Source organism: Schistocerca cancellata, chromosome 5 (genome assembly GCF_023864275.1).
Source record: "Schistocerca cancellata isolate TAMUIC-IGC-003103 chromosome 5, iqSchCanc2.1, whole genome shotgun sequence".
Taxonomy (NCBI): domain Eukaryota; kingdom Metazoa; phylum Arthropoda; class Insecta; order Orthoptera; family Acrididae; genus Schistocerca; species Schistocerca cancellata.
Window position 1 is genome coordinate 701,669,465 of NC_064630.1, and position 17,476 is coordinate 701,686,940.

The 17,476-nt window shown below is 36.9% G+C and overlaps 2 protein-coding genes across 13 annotated transcripts in view; one reads left to right on the forward strand and one right to left on the reverse strand.

Annotated features, from left to right (window-relative positions):
• LOC126187977 (stAR-related lipid transfer protein 7, mitochondrial) overlaps positions 1 to 13,335 on the forward strand; it is a 132,690-nt gene extending 119,355 nt beyond the window's left edge. The window contains exons 5-7 of one of the 3 annotated variants that reach the window (XM_049929375.1): positions 3,033 to 3,215; positions 12,629 to 12,713; positions 12,792 to 13,335. In XM_049929375.1, the coding sequence (XP_049785332.1) occupies positions 3,033 to 3,215; positions 12,629 to 12,713; positions 12,792 to 12,964 (441 nt within the window). In that variant the 3' untranslated portion in view covers positions 12,965 to 13,335. The remainder of the gene's footprint in view (positions 1 to 3,032; positions 3,216 to 12,628; positions 12,714 to 12,791) is intronic. The other 2 variants (XM_049929376.1, XM_049929377.1) reach the window with 2 other exon arrangements.
• LOC126187976 (hexokinase type 2) overlaps positions 1 to 17,476 on the reverse strand; it is a 424,860-nt gene that overhangs the window by 8,697 nt on the left and 398,687 nt on the right. For 2 of the 10 annotated variants that reach the window (XM_049929363.1, XM_049929369.1), the window contains exons 7-9: positions 16,267 to 16,422; positions 15,810 to 16,086; positions 13,059 to 13,779 (exon numbers count right to left, since the gene is read on the reverse strand). The exons of 6 other annotated variants lie outside the window; for them this stretch is intronic. In XM_049929363.1, the coding sequence (XP_049785320.1) occupies positions 13,702 to 13,779; positions 15,810 to 16,086; positions 16,267 to 16,422 (511 nt within the window). In that variant the 3' untranslated portion in view covers positions 13,059 to 13,701. Of the gene's footprint in view, positions 1 to 13,058; positions 13,780 to 15,809; positions 16,087 to 16,266; positions 16,423 to 17,476 lie in introns of those variants that run through there. 2 more of the 10 variants (XM_049929366.1, XM_049929367.1) reach the window with 2 other exon arrangements.

Below are 17,476 nucleotides of genomic sequence, written 5' to 3' on the forward strand. Positions count from 1 at the left end.
TTACCCAATCTACCCATCTATCCCTCAGCATTCTTCTGTAACACCACATTTCAAAAGCTGCTATTTCCCATCTTGTCGGAACTGCATATCATCCACTTTTCACTTCCATATAACGCTGTGCTCCAGGCAAACACCTTGAGAAAAGACCTTTGATAATTAAATTTGTGTTCAATATTAACAAATTTTCAGGAAACACATTTCTTGTGATTGCAGTCTGCATTCTATATCCTTTCCACTTCAGTCATCGTCACTTTCTGTTTGAGGATGTTGCTGCAGCATATGTGCAGCATAGCAGGACCTTGATATGGGTATATAAATGCCAACATGTAGGCAAGGGATTAATGTGGCATCCTGTCCTTCCGGCGAGTGTGCAGTAAAATATAAATGTGAACTGCAGCAAAATTTTCAGCAAATGAGTCCAAACAGGACCAACATATGGGGGCAGCATGTCTGTTAAAAACCACCTCTGTGGAATGCAGCAACAAGAGTTGCTGCTGCATGATGATAACACACATTCCCATATCAGAAATGTTGTAATGCGGAAGTTATGCCAACTCAAGTGGGAGACACTCAAGCAACCATCCTATAGTCGTGATCTCTCCCCATACGATTTTCGTGCCTTCGATCCCTTAAAAAAAGCTTTGAAAAGTCAACAATTCGTATCAGAGGAGGATGTACAGTAGACAGTTATAGACTTATTCACACAGCAGGACACAGTGTTTTACAAAATGTGTATCTTCAGTCTGGTTTGTTGGTGGAATGATTTGGCCTGACTGGCATACTAATTCTGGACTGTACGGCTTTCGAACGGGAACTTTTTGATCACCCCTTGTAGTGTAAATTGTTTTTCTCACAACCCGTTGGAAGAGATGCTTCAAATTATCTGAAGAAGACAAAAGCTTAGTTTCTTTTTAATATAATACAAAAACTGCATTACTGTGAATAGAATTCATGTTTTTTAAGGTTACAGCCTGAAACACAGCAAGCCAAGTAAAGCAATCACTTCTTGAAATGGCACACACTCAACTTTCTCCACTATCCTGTAAGTCTTTGTTGCATTGTATCTGTCAAGTTACGATACAGGTAAACTAATTTTACTTATGTGTCCCCTCCTAAAATGCTTTATTTCAGGCAGACACCTTCAGGAAGGCAATGGCTTGTAGTACTTATCTGTGTTGAAGGCATAATTTCAGTATAAATACTCTAGTGTGACAGGAACAAGCGATTTTAATATTAGTCACCCAGTTTACGATTTTTAGAACGTAATATTGTATTTCATCGAGTTACCTCTCTCTTTTCAGTGATCTGGTCTACCATTTTTAATCATGTGACTCTTATCATAATGATCTATTGTCACCCCCTACTGATGCCAGAATTGTCATAAAGCCGATTCATCGCCACTCTGTTTAGCTTATAACATTCACTTCCAGATGGTGATAGTGAGCTCATTATTGTTGCTCAAAATTTTGATTCATGAGTTTGCTGATAGCTATCAACTTTTGATGGCTGTTTCAGTGCAACATTGATGGCTGATAACTCTGCTACTGTGTTGTTCATTTATTGATGCCATGCTTTGTAATACACTTGTTTGCAGTCTGTTATTTTGTCCCATGTTGTTTTTGTGCAGTATTGTTATTTAATGTTGTTACTGTGCTGCTTTTCTTTTAATTAATGTTTGTTTATTTCATCTGTTTTTGTGATTTTTTTTAAATTTATCCCATGTGTGGCCCAAGTAGAGGACTTACTGACAATAAAATTCATAAGTTATCGGAAAGTAGTAGTAGTGCACTAACGAAAATGGTTAAGAGAGTCACAGTGATGTTCTTGCTGGTATACTGAATGAAAATAAAGACAAAATGGAAGATGCACAGCAAACTGAACTGATTGCACCTCAAACTCTACAGCCACTACCACATCCATTTCACATACTGACTGGACCAAACATGTGCTGCCTTTAGGATCTTCTGCAGTGGAATATTTCAATTAATTTTTCACTGCAGTATCACTTCAACCTATTGTCACTGAAACAAATTGCTCAGCTAAGCAATTTATATCTGAACATGCCGCTACTTTGCCCAGCCCATATAAAATATATATTTAAAAAAAAAGTCACAATAGCTGAGGTGAGAGGTTGAATAGCATTTTAACGAAAATGGGCCTCAACAAATGTACATGTTGTTCATGTATAAATCCTTCTCAGGCATTTCCTTGGTTTGGCAAAATGTATTCTCCTCCTAAACACAAGTGTTAGGTAATACAAAACTGCATTCTTTGGGCAGATTGTAATATACCTTATAATGTACCATCCAATTATTATCTCTGGCATTAATAGAAATTCCATTTTTCTTATGTTATTTTAGTCAGAAATTTGTATAGATTGTATGGACATTAGTGAACTTTCTTTAAATCAAGTGTAGTGTTTACTATATGGAAATAAGATCAAATTAATATTATTTTTTGAAAAATATTTTTATTCAGTTACTCCAAAAAAATTTTAAGCAAAGAAGTAGGATAATCTGGGTATATCCTAATGAATTACATTATACACTTTTATGGATAAGTCATATTTTTTATATTTTTAAATTGAATACAGTAATGTAAGAAAATGGCAATTTCAATGGAACCTTGCTTAACAGAATAAAAAGTATTACATTTTTAGCAGTTGCTGCTCAAAATGGCTCACTGCAAAAGTTTTATTCTGCAATTTGTCCAGTCCTTAAAATGGATAATTGGATATAAATTTTTTGAAAGTAAAATTTACATTACAAACATATCTTCACGTAGTCTCTCTCCATCTTGTTCATTAATCACAACTCTATCACAGTTCTTGGTAATATAAAAAGCATGTTCTTTCCACAAGAATTTCATTTTAATTATTTTAAAAATAATGTAACGTGTATGATTGTTGTGCATATAATATTTGACTGTACAATAGATCATAAATCTTTTTTTTTTCCTAAAGGAAAAATGTGATGTGAATACTGATAACACCAGCATAAGGTACCAATAGAGAAATTTGTTCCTTATTTCAGAAGCTGTTTTCTAATAGGGACTATGTTTTTAATCGGCGATATATGGTCTGCGTAGAGAAAAATGTTATCATTATAGTGAATAAATGCGTAGAACATCCTGGCTGTCCAGAAAAACCAGAAAATCATCGGGTGAAGGAATATTGGTCTTACATGGTCATAAAGCCATTCACGCATTTCAATGAGGTACGTTTTTTTCCTGCTTTGCATTATATATCTGTTGACATAATTTAAGAGACAGATGCTAATGTGGAAGATATTTTGTATCACTCTGTCACCTTCACTGTCCCCCTCCAGTACAATGCAGATTAAAGTGTATCGTTAGTGTTAGAACGTTTTTCCTCTGTTCTGTAATCTATTTTTAATAGCTGAATTTTCTGTCCATCTACTGTGATACATCCGAAGCATGTGCTTTAATTTTATATTAAGTATAAAATTTAGAAAAAGGAATGACAATAAACAAGTCAATATATATGCTCTTAAGTTATAAAGTTGTGTGTGTTTTTTTGTTCTTAGATCATAGGCTATTACTATTGTTACACGGCATCTGTTTTATTCTATTTGGAGATTAATGTTTAAATTTGACACTTGATCACAAAACATGGTGTTATCATCTTGTGCAAGTCTTTCAGTCCACCTTTGTGCAGAACTACCCACACCATGCTTTCAATGTCTTATTGTCTGTCCTTCACACCAGAGTCACACATAGTCCTTTCACTTCAAGATGTGGCCTCCATCTCCCTTGTCTCATTCAGGTGCAAGTTTAGTTTTGGCCATTCACTGTGGGGAAGAACAAACCTTTTTGTTAGCTTTTGAATTAGACGGACATTCTGGGAGGGATGTTCATTCCAGCAGTCTTTCACTTCTCTGTGACACCTCCGACCAGAAGACTGACACAAGGTGTTGTGTATTATGTCAGGCATACAGCTAGTGGATTATGGGAAACAATATTTAAAGCTGAGATCTTAGGGATTTTTGTCTTCTTAAGAATTTGCACCATGGAACCCTTCCATCTGAGATATGTACATCTGACAATGTCAGTAATGGTCCTCATGGCCTCTCTAAGGCATGCATCTGTTCTCAAGGTCAGTTACTAGCAAGATTTTTGAGAAGCTTTACACAGTACCATGGAGTATAGTGCATATAAATGTTGCAAGTGACCTATCTTTAGAATAGCTGAAAGGTTGTCAGCAAAAGTATCAGAACAAGACTTAAGAATATCCCAGATGCACGGTTTGATCAACCGGGAAAACTTCAAGAAATGTACATTTATCTTCTTTGTAAGTGTATTGTTTTCTCATGCAAGAGCATAATATTCAGCAGCTGAATATACAAGCGGAACTGCAACACTGTGTAGTGATTCTACATTTGCTGCTCAATGGTTTCAGGTGTGTGCTTGAGCTGTGAACATTTCTCAAAGATTTGAGCAGTGCTGTTTAAATAATAGTGTCTGATGAAGGGTAACTCCGATGACAAACTTTCAGACATTGTTCAGGGATACCTTCTAAGTATTTTGGTATAAGGGACCCACAGCAACTTGTTACATAGTTATTACTAGAGATCGCATTATATGCATCATAAAAACCTTAAAATATGTGTGAAAAATGCATCAAAGTATCGAAATGTACAAGATCAAATAATAAAAAAAACATGGTAGTTACTGCATGCATTATATCTCAAAGTCAAACCTGTGCATATTAATTACGAGGAAGAGTTCAGGCCATGTGAAAAATAGGTACATTTAGAATGCTGATACCATTTTCTGAATACTTCCTGGTAGAGGTAAGGAAGGGGGCCTTTCTGGGATTATTTTCTAAAAATTTGCAAAATGGGGATGCATACCGTGTTTCAAGAATTGTTCCTTCTTTGCTATTGTTATCGGTAACAAGTGGATGCGATGCAAGTGAGTCACAGCGAAACAGTCAATATGCACAAGACCAACTTCGAGATATATCGCACTCAGAGGGGCATGCTCAAAAACTCTGTAATGTTTTATTTAAAAAAACAACATACAATCATTAACTTTTTTGAACAGCGTTAGCTTTTAATTAATACTGTTGGAGCAAAGCATCATTTAGAATTTATTTTACATTTTTTCTACTATTGTAAACATAAATGACCAAGTACTGTTCCAAATGTTCTGTAGTAATATTGTGATTTGGCTCACTCAAAACATTTATATAAGCAGATAAGGGCAATTCTACATCAACCAAGGTAACTGGGCAGTATTTGAATTTGGGTGCTATGTTGGCACGAGGTTTCAAAGCCCGGTTTATTGTTAAAGAAACATTTTAAAGTTTTCTTGGGAATACCTCTGGCAACGAGGAGTTCACAAGAATAGATTCATTCAGTGCCAAACCTCGAGTTTCAACTTTTTTAATACTGGAATCATTAAAAGCTTCCTTGCACTGTCAAACTGCCAAAGCTTCTGCACTATCGAAGTCATTTACTACCCCTCTAATGGCCTTGTAAAGCAACAGAGCTTCAACCCATGTGCCCCAGTGAGTTAATGGTTCCAGAGGTTAATTTGGTAATTGTTCTTTGTATGTATTGATGTGAGCTGGAGCATTTAGAAACACCTTCTTTGTGGATGAAATCACTTTATTTACATTCACAAACATGGAACATACTTCATGAGCAAAGCATGTCACTTGAATCAAATTGGGATAAAATACTCGGAGGGCGTTTCCTGCTTTGATTGTATAGGAAGCAATATCTGAAATAAACACAAACACCCTTTCATCTGCAGAAGATTCTGGAAATATTATTCTAATACCCTGATTCACAAATCTGGCGATCGTAGAATGATTTACTTTTTCAAATTCTTTGCAAGCCGCTAAATAGGAAGAAGAAGGCTCTTCTTTTAAAGCACCAACAATTAAATTTGCATCATAATGGCCCCAAATGTCTGTAGTTTCATTAAGTGAAATCCAGATAATGCTGTCCTTGAGTTAATTGCGTATTTCTTCCGGAACATTTATGTAAATTGTCTCACAATGTTGATTCATCTGGTATATTTTGATTTAAACATTATTTGCGCAGGAAGATTTTGAGTATGGGATTGTAAGTATGTGAGGAGAAATATTCCTTGTAATGAATGCTTCACATAGATCCATGTTAAACCAACTTTTTTGATAACCTTTGGACAAATCCTTGCTACTGCAACATGCTGTTGTCAGAAGTTGGTGTCGTGGTCCTTCCTTCTGCATTCTTGTGATATGAAGACTTGTCTTGACAAATTAGTCTATTTGAGCGGCATGGTGCTCGTCACACTACACATTGTAAACACATTCAGATGTGTGAACTGAAACAATGAACGTGCGACTAAAAGCTTGCGTAGTTTAGTTTAATTGATACCGTATGACAGCGGAGGGGATTAACCAGGTCTCGGGCGCAGGAAACATTGACTCTGACTCTGTCTGCCTGTTTCTGTAATGATTTCGCTAGGCAGTGGCCTCCTGGTTAGCGACTGAATGCAGTTCTAGGTCGTGGTCAATCTGTGAGACATCAAAACTAGAACGAGCTAGAGACCACCCATCTAAATTTTTAAAATACTGTAAATATAGAGTGAAAATACGCATTGTCACTAGTTTTTAGTTAAAATACGCAATAACCTGTGAAAAAGGAGCCAAATAAGCAAATGCATATAATCCAGTCTCTAGTTATTACATTTCGTTTCTGTATCGCACTCAAAATATTTGCACAACAGTGAAGATATTGACAGCCAGCACTTTTTTGTGGTTTGTGAACACTTTCTTTTAAGTTAAGGAGTTCTTTAGAAGTCACAGCTTACATGTATAGAGAGTGTACATAAAAAACCTTGAACAGCTGCAGTTTCTTAAACAGTAGGTTTCAAATAATTATTTTTAACTTAAGAATACATTACCTCACTATTAAAACATTTCTTCAGTGAACTGGAAGTTTTTAGCACAAGCATCCCCTATGCAGCATTATTGATTTTTAGATAATAGTATGAAAAAGTACATTCAGTTTGGATGCAAACTATGTGGAATAATCACGTAATTATACAACACTTTCAGCAAAAAATGATTCTTTAGAATCTTTTTTCCCCTTCAATTCATTTTTCAGTTTCACTTACTTTCTCCATTGTTTCCTTAGCTGTCCTTCAGAAATTGTTTGACTGACAAGTGCAATGGCCTTAGTTTTCTCTGCTCTGTGACAACTCATCAGCAGATTTTGTTAACTTTCCAACATCAGTTTCTAAACTACTATTTTTTTCTTCCAGAGACTTACTTGGCATTTTTTATTGTCAAGTGTCAAGATATAGCACTTATATCTGCCTAACATGACTTGCTGAAGACAAAAGCTCTGTTGACATTTCCACTTTTACTACACCACCACAAGAGCTGATGTGATCTTTGAGAATAATCAAAGAAATATAAGAAGACTCCCTTAGGTTTTATTTACTGAGAATCCTCTTTCAATGTAGGCGTGCCCATGTGATATCAATAGCATTTTCACAACATCCAATGTTTTCGTATATGCTTCCTTAAACATATATTTTAAAAAATTGAATTTAGAATTCTGGGATAAGAGATAAAAATGCTGTATGGAGCAGATTATAGAAAATGTCTATACTGCAGGATCAAGCTGTCACATTTATCAGGATGAACATATTTGAAACCTTGTTTAGTTACCTGTCCCTTCTCAACATTGGACACATACTCATACTTATTCACTTCATCCCAAATTTCTATGGCTCTTTGCTACTGCTGGACCATTGTCTAACCATCACTGCACAAAATTTTAACTGAAGTTTCCAACACATAATCTTCACACCTTGCAGGTGAATATTTGAACAAATGGTAGACACTGATTAAAATGAAGTCTACATTTCAATTTGCAGCTGCTGCTGCTGCCGCCGCCACCCGTTCCTCCCCCTGTGACTCTTGAATGCAATGCATGTAACCTACAGTTAAGATTACAATTTCCAAAATCCTTTTTCACTTCAGTTTGTAACTGGTCACTAACAGTGGTCTTTCCCTGCAGAAGTCAGTACGGTACCTCCTTTACCACAATTGCATTCAAGTCAGCCATTAATATTTTTGCAGCCTCCATTATTTTCTCTGTGATGATGTATGTTTCCTCTGCGTGTTGGTCATCATGTTCTGAAGTTGGCACATACACCTGGATAATCTATGTTTTTTACTCCTTTCAGCCATACACAAATAACCCTGTCTCGTGCATAGTCTACATTTTCCACACACTTAGCCTATTTCTTTTATTTGTTCTGGGTAGTGTCTTGAAAGTACAGTTTTCTTCTACTGACACCACAATGGTGGCATCGCAGTTCTGCACGTTCCTACTCATCTCTCTGGTTCATTGTCTTTCCAGTGTTGCTGTTACTGATTGTGTTGCATTTTCATTTGTTAGTGATCTTTCAGAATGTTTAACATAATCTCTGAGCCTGCCAACTGTGAAAGGCATTCTGTAATATGGTTTTTGAATGTATAGAACATTAAGCTAGCTGACATTCGTCCTCAACTTATAGAGATTTATGGTGAAAATGTAATGATTGAGAAAGTGGGCAGCCTTATGTTGTCAATGATGGTTTGGCTGAGAAATTTAACGGGAAAATTCTTGAAAACAGACAATTCACAATAATTCCTTGAGATGAGTTTTCATGAATTTCAAAAACTGTTTTACATCAGATTGTAAAATTTTAAGCAATTTGTGACAAATTGTGTTCCGAAAATGCTTATGGATGTCCACAAAACGAAGCAACTTTACAGTGATGAGGGAGATGATTCTTAAACAGGATTGTGACTAGTGATGAAACTTGAGTTCGTCATGTCCCTCCAGAATCAATACAACAGTCGATGGAGTTAAGGCACTCCAGACCCTCCCAAAAACAAGAATTAGAAACAGCATTGTCAGCACACACAGAAAAATCATGTGAACTGTGTTGTGGGACAGACAGGGCATTCTCTTTCTTGTGTTCCTTCCCACAGGTGAAACTGTCAGTATGGTTGTGGTGAAACAGTGAGAAAACTTGGGCATGGACTGCTCAATCATGGCATTGTGTTGTTTCATGACAATGTACATCCCCGTTCTGCTAGTATCACTCAAAACCTTATTCAACAATTCGGTTGGGAGCATTTCAGTCATGCAGCTTCTGATTACCACTTGTTCGTGAACTTTAGAGGAAGGTGCTTTGCCTAGTCCCTGCCCACCACTTTGAGCCTATGGTCTAGAAAGTCACTGCTGCTTGTGCAGAATGGGCAACACAGCAAGCATGTGGAGCCCACAAACAGCTATACCGATGCCAACTAGAGATGAGAAATGAGGTCTGTCTATTCAATTTAAATACGCTCGCTCTAGGAACATAGCTGCAAATAGTTGTGTTAACGAGTCCAGTGTAGTCTCTAAACAGTATTCGGTTTTTAAAATAAATTTATAGCCATCTTCAAAAAGTTCTGGAAGCAAGTGGTAAGCTGTACAACCCACTCTTAGTCCATAAACATAAGTTGCCATGACCAAAATAATATGAGGATAGTGCACTTTATGGTCATAGGGACACAATGGTGATGTTGCTGAGTGTTTTCTCATGATGGAAGTGGAATAGACAAGTATTCAACCATTTTGTTTGAACACACATGTATTTTATGTCTGAAGCATGGACTATAGTGACTAACATTTTCCACACATCACTCTTCCTCTTGGGGAACACGTTTGTAAATTTTCTCTGTTGCATTTCCTCTTGTCATCTACAGTCTCTCAAAAGACAGCTTTGAAAGAGGCCATCTGATCTCAACAATCAGACATTTTCACCCTTTCAGTGTTACCTCACAACTTTAGCAAGATCCTGCACACTTCAGTAAGAGGGTTGGTGAGAGGAAAGCAACTGCATAGCCAGCATTCTTGTGCTCATACTGACAGAACTGCCATGGGAAGAAGGAAACAAGTGTAGGTAGCACTGAAGGAAAAGTGGTGCCTTGTTTTGAAACGTATGCAGCCCTTGATATTAGACTTACCTGATCTGTTACACAACTCACTGAAACGTCAGTCATGAAGTTATTTTAATTAAATTATAACCAAATTACATGTCTTTCTTCATGATCAGCGTCAAATACTATAACTTCTTTCCTTGTGTAGTGCTTGATGTTTGTCATCTTACTGTGACACACTCACCTGAAGTAAGAACTGTGCTTCCAAAGACTATGTGCTAGAGTCTAAGTCTTACTGTCTTCACTGGGTGGAAATGTGCAGGGATCCACATTAAAAGGGTGTTATGACTTTGCTTACATTTTAATCCACAACTTAATGTCACTTACTTCCTCTCTATAACAGTGAAATAATTCTGTTAGTACAATTTTACAAATCAAAACGGGAGCTCTTTGACAGTGTTGTTCACAGATAATTCATTTATACCCTTGTTCCCTACCCTACAGTGTTTAAAATTTTGGACCATGTAGAGAAATACAGCACCAGTTAGATGTTCTGTTTACTTTTATGCTGCATAGAAGAGTGATGATTATCACACTACAAATGTGTGCTTGTGTCTGTTAGTGTGTGCAAGTGTATACCTGTCCTTTTTTTCCCCCTAAGGCAAGTCTTTCCGCTCCCGGGATTGGAATGACTCCTTACCCTCTCCTTCCCTCTTTCCTGATGAAGCAACCGTTTGTTGCGAAAGCTTGAATTTTGTGTGTATCGATCTGCCAGCACTTTCGTTTGGTAAGTCACATCATCTTTGTTTTTAGATATAAATAACATTGAGGGTAGATATTATTCTGGGAGAGCAGAGAGTGGTACTCAGTCTTTGCCTTTTTTTATTACATCATTCAACCTTGGGTGAGGGCCATAACTACATGGCTGATAATCATAAGTGGTGAAGGAAATTTACTGGAAAAACAAGTCTGTACTCCTAAGCCAATACAACAAAAACTAGTAATCATTGGGCATATGCCTGTTGCTTTTTGACTACCTGTTGTGTGCAATGGTTTTACAGTAAATATGCCATCCAGTCATTTAACTGTCTTTTTGATAGGGAGTAGAGTATTAGACATTCTATCTGCCCAAGTACAAGAGTTTTTATTCTTGATTCAGAAATATGGAAAAAATAAGTTCCATGCACTATGAGAATGCATTATGATCTGACCTATTCAGCTCCCTTCATTCATAGGGATTGCAAATATAATCAGGGTGCTTTAAAGGAATTATAAGCTCAGTGTATGGTAATAGTATTCCAGATTATCTTTACTTGCACTTTTTCTTGTTCACTTCATGTATGCAGCAAGCTTAGAGTATTAAATCCCTTATTATCCTTGCTCTAATTCCATAAACTGGTTCTCTCAGTTGTGAATCTGTATTATTTACGACAATCCAATCAACCGAGTTCGTGTCATAACAGGATCACCCTGTGGCTAAACATGCCTTGGTGCACGGCCAGCACATCTTGGCACAGTGTTACACCGTCCGGGTTATCTGGATACTTCCCACTAACACCAACCTGTCAGAACTCCGGAGATGGGAACTTGCCCTTCAGCATATCCTCTCTTCTCGCTATCCGCCAGGCCTCAATCTCCGCTAATTCCTAATTTCAATCTGCCGCCGCTCATACCTCACCTGTTTTTCAACATCATCTTTGCCTCTATACTTCCGTCCCGACCGACATCTCTGCTCAAACTCTTTGCCTTTACAAATGTCTGCTTGTGTCTTGTATGTATGGATGGATATGTGTGTGTGTGTGCGAGTGTATACCTGTCCTTTTTTCCCCCTAAGGTAAGTCTTTCCGCTCCCGGGATTGGAATGACTCCTTACCCTCTCCCTTAAAACCCATATCCTTTTGTCTTTCCTTCTCCTTCCCTCTTTCCTGACGAGGCAACCGTTGGTTGCGAAAGCTAGATTTTGTGTGTATGTTTGTGTTTGTTTGTGTGTCTATCGACCTGCCAGCGCTTTTGTTTGGTAAGTCTCATCATCTTTCTTTTTAAATATAACAATATTACTTGTCATTCATGGTTAAGAAACTGCATCAAATTTACTAAATTTTCTTTCCAATACAGCCAACAATTTTATTTTAATGTTCAAATTCAAGACAGCTGGTGACCACTTAATTTGATTTAAGTTATTCTAACCAGATCAATCTGTGTGAGGATTACCATTTCGTCAGATGGAGTATCCTATTGGGAATAGGGCCTGCATCACTGAATTATCCTTTCAATGTGACTATATACTAAACCTGAAAAAGGCCTTGAATGCAGTAGGAATTAATGTGCATTAGTAGTCACAGAGCAGTGTTATTTCTGTTGCTAAGGTCAGTAGTTGTAACTGAGTGTATTAGATAATTTATGTAGTACAAACAGTTTGCATTCATTGGGAATTTTAAAATACATGGCGACACCCCGCAAGAGGAAGTAAGTTAATGTTACACAATTTTTTCACTCTGGAAATGATATTATTGCCAGGGTCATCAAACCTTATTATTTCGATCCTCTTACATCCATACCAAATTGAAGAAGGCTTTCAATGGTCTCACTTGTTATGAAAGAAAGAATAGCTAACAATCATACTACGGTGTTAATTTATTGTAACCTATGAAAATATGTGCAAAGCATTACATGGAATTTATTTCTTTCCAGCCTGGAATTGAATTTGTGTTGACATATTTTGACAACCCAGGTGTTTCCATTCCATCTGCACTGTCAGCATGGGTAGCCATGACTGGTGAGTAATACTCAAAAAAGGTATTGATTTACAGTTTCTGTTATAACACTATTATTCTCCATATACTTGGTGTTGCAGGTTTACCAGATTTTCTGTCCAGATTAAGGGCTGCTGCCAGGGAATTAGCTTCAAGGGCAACAGTTGTAAAGGCTGATACCCCAGTAGAAACCAATAATTTGCAAGGAACAGAAGAAATTGTGGATCGAAACAATTTTTTTCAGAAATTGAATGCTGCACGGTTGTTTCTTTAAATGTTTGTTAAGGAGCTTGTATACACTGTACTCTGTTAATGAGGAGATGACTTGTTATAAGTAGAATGTTATACACAAAATGAAGTTAACAATCTTATGTTTGCACACAGCTTTATTTGCGTGTGTTTTATTTAGCTATGAAATCTAATTTAATTATTTACATAATAAACTTGTTTAAAAGCAATTTACACAGGAAGTATTTAATTCTTCCCTTATATGTTTATAAAAATGACTGAATTTCAGCCTTTTACATGTCTAACACGTGCAGAACTAAGTACACAAGTATTACGACACACACACACACACACACACACACACACACACACACACACACTCACACACTCACTCTCTCTCTCTCTCTCTCTCTCTCTACAAAACATTAAAAACTCACAAAACCAGAGAATTCATTGTGATCTGTTCCTATGGAACCTATAAAAAAATTTCAAAAGCAACTGGCCTTCAAGTATAACTTTGACCAATTGATCATATAAATTAAAATTTTCACATAATCTCATCATATTCACAGCACACACACATATACATATACATAAATATATAATGCTGCACTGCACCACCAGGGGCTTAATGTCAGTCTTGACAGATGTTGCGGATCATCCAGCTCGTGGTGAAGCTCGTACATTTCAACATCAGACAGTACTTCTGCAGCTTCAACATGCTATAGGAACCCAAAATTGTCTAATATATACAACTGCACCTAAAGGTCTCCAGCATTAAATTCACCGCTCCCTAGTTGCTACAGCTGCTACTAGTGCAGCTCCTCGGCCACTACCATCGTGCGACAGCATCAGATCAAACTGTAAAACAAAAATAGTACACAAAAGAATGATTAGTTATTTCTGGACATTCATTCCAACATTATTATTATTAAAACTTAATCATCGTTCTTGCCTAATACAGGTATGTGCGGTATTAGCAATATGTGTGCAAATTTGTTCATAAAGTATGATGCAACATTTCATTTATAGAAGTTTTAAGTTATGTTGTGTCCTAAAATAATTGACAGATCAATTATCTCAATGATCAATAGTTATCTCAGTAATACACAACTAGACCATTAAGTGCTCATGAATTTGCAGACAATATTTTACAGCCATCAAGCTTTGATCAATAAAGTTTTGATCGAGCTACCATACATTTTTTTTCCAAAACCATTAATGCTTGGTAACCACAAAAATTCATTGATGGACCACGAGCTTATATGTTGCCACTTTGCATCTCACTATCAAGTTGACATTCTAAGAAGATAGCAATTTCTATTATTCTACATCATGGGCTAAGAGGTCTCAGCAAAAAGTAACCAATGGTGTAAATACAGATGTTAACATCCACAGAAAAATTCTGTTGCGGCTCACACTCAGCAAAACAACTTCAATATTCTGCATGCATGCTTCTCCAAGTCAAAATACGATTGTCATTTCCTTGCTAAATGATGTATCTGTCCCTTAAAAGATTGCTGTAATGTTAGCTACTTGACACACAACAGTTTCTTAATTTTTGATGAGTGTGAAGTCAAGCAAACAACTTTTGAACTAACTGCAATAGCATGGATGGGAACAGGCTGAACTGTATATGGCTTGTACTCAACTTCTTACTACCAAAAGGCAAAATATAGAAACAAAGCAAGTTTTAAGTGCTTTCACATGCAATTTTTCCAGCAAAGTAGAGGTGTCAAATATCAAAGAAATGGATACACAATCTGAATATGGAGCTCTGCCTGAGTGATAAGAAGCTTCTACATTCTCTATAGCCAATTACTTTTTGCCAACAGCCCTTCTTTTGCTCGTACAATAGAAAATCTCATGTGCGCATTTCGATTACCTCAAAATTATTCTGAAATTTACCAGTTAAGATAATTATCTGCAGAAATTCCAAAAGGTATAGCTTGTGCTGGTCACTTCATCAAAGAAAGGCAACATATATTTTTTCAACAGTCAGTCCTCTGAAATTTATACTTATTAGAGCCTCAAAACTGTAAATGGTGCTTCATTGCCTTGTTTGTTAAAATATGTCCAGAACCTCATCTACGAGTGTGAGAATGTTCACGTGACCATTGATAACAGCATCATTTCGTACAACAAATGCAGCATGTCCGAATCGTTTGTGACTTCTCTGAAAGGACCATCACACCACTTGTAAGGGCACAATTTGACCCCTTTCAAGCTCAGAACAACTGCATCTCCATGGCATGGTTGCTTCACACATTTGCAGTGCACTGAGCTTTCTGGCTGTGAGCATCCCTATTGATGTTATCTGTTGGCAGATGTTGAAACCATTCTCAGCACATCTACTATCCCTCCGCTGGTATATGCCGTCATCAGATTAAAACAGACATCTTTTCAGGTGTACTACTTTTCCTTTTTTGCCTGCTAATCATTCACTGAATGTGGAGCAAGGCTTGGCTGGTTCAAGGAAAGAAGGAGTGTAGGTTGAGCGAGCTTTCAGCAGGTCTTTAGTGATGGGGCACAAGTTCAAGACTTAACGAGGAAATTTCATGTGGCTTTGTAGAAGGAATAATACTGGTACACACTCAAATGATTTGAGAAAATCGTACTAAACTTATGTCATGATGCCGTGATTGTGATGTGAACACTGTTCTCCAACAACTGCTAAGGAGACATCACCCTTTGTCTGTAATGGTAGGGGCAATTTGCAATAATAGATGGACTTAAATGCCATAATGAGCCAGCATTATGAAATTGTAATGTACTCAACACTAAATTTGTACCCAATTATTCTTTCCAGGTATGATGCTCAATTTGTGAAACTTCAAAAGTTTATATAATTCATCAACAGCAAGCTAAGACAAAAGAGAGAAAATTCTTACCTTAATGCCTGGTTTGACAAGCTCAGAAATTTTTTCCACCATAAGATCATGGAAACGAGGGTGGAAACGATAGACTGAGCCGTCAATGCCCACTGTAACATTTTCCTCGTCCATTCTGTTTAGGAGTGTTGCAACACCAGCAGATACCAAATGTGCTGCCCTCCGTGAAACACACTCGCAAATAAACCTCACATTACTGCAGTCTTGGTCTGTTGCATGGTTAAGGCCAAGTTCTTCCAGCACTTGCCGGCAATTTGTGTAACTTCCCCTCTTGTCACTAAAAAAGAAAAATTTCATCAAGTTAAAGAACAAATAATTTTACTTAAAATCAAACTTACCTTAACCATGCATCTAACATTAAATATCACTCTTTTGACAAATCTTGTCAACTAATATTTCATATATGGCGCCTACAGTGTAGTGTTAGCTTTGTGAAAGACACACAGCATCAACATACCTTTCTATTTCAGATACATATTTTGTGAAGAAATTTCCCCTCTTGAAGAGCAGGTCGGAGCCTCTGCCGCCAAATAAGAGATTACTCTTTGTAAATTTTACAAGTGCCAGCCTTACAAGCTCTCCCATGTACATTCCAGAGATCATTTTCTCAAACCTGTAATATAAACAGATCTTTCAGTCATAAAACAGTTTACATGCACAATTTTATGTAATTATGTTAATGAGCATATACTGCAATAGTAAGCAGTTTCATAAAACGCCATTTATGATGCATGGCTTTCAACAGAAAATCAAACAATGTTGAGAACAATTTCAAGAACATCTACTTTCAAATTTGCAAGCTACATGTCATTAATAACTTAAATTTCTTGAGGTCACTTCTTGTACTGGCTAGGTCAGGGCAAAGACTGGAGGAAGGTGAGGGCATACCATCTGAAACTGGACCATATCAACTGAAGGACTGTGATGTTGAAATCAACTTCAGACTGAAGGCAACTTTATTGCAAATTATTTCTGAGTGTCATTAAACAGAATTCACCACCACACCAGTACAGCTGTGTAAACTACCAGTACCAAAAGCAAGAAATTTAGAGTAATCTTAATGTGTATAAGCAATATACAATTTTATGACAAAGGAGAATATTGCATCAAATATAAACCACAGAATTAATCAAGAAATCTGGAAATATAAGGGGTATAAACTAAAACTTGTTCCACCATCACTGTGTTAAACTTAGGACTTATAAAAATTAATTTCCCAGCTCTCTGGAGATGTGTCCAAGCACACATCGACATAAAATGGTAATTGGCACCTGTTCTTAGTACCATTGTTAAGATTCAGTTTGCACACTTTGGACTTAAAGTATTGTAGAAAGAATCAAATATCCATGTTATTCAACAAAACTAAACATAGTTCATAAAACAGTTAAATTAAGGAGAAGATGGTGTGGATATCTGCAAAGCTCGCCTGCAGCAGTAAAATTATGCTCTGAAGGAAATTGAAGACAAGTAGACTGAGAAAGATATGAGCACCATTGTAGGCATTGTTGCAGCCTAATCCTTAAATAAAAGAAGAATACCAGTACAGTAAATACAAGGACTTCCTCGAAACACCGGTGCAGTCTTGTGCAACTATGGGCAAATCCAGAAGCAAGGAGAGGTCTTTCTATCCAGAATGCAAATATATTTGTGTTGCTTACAGAGTTTAG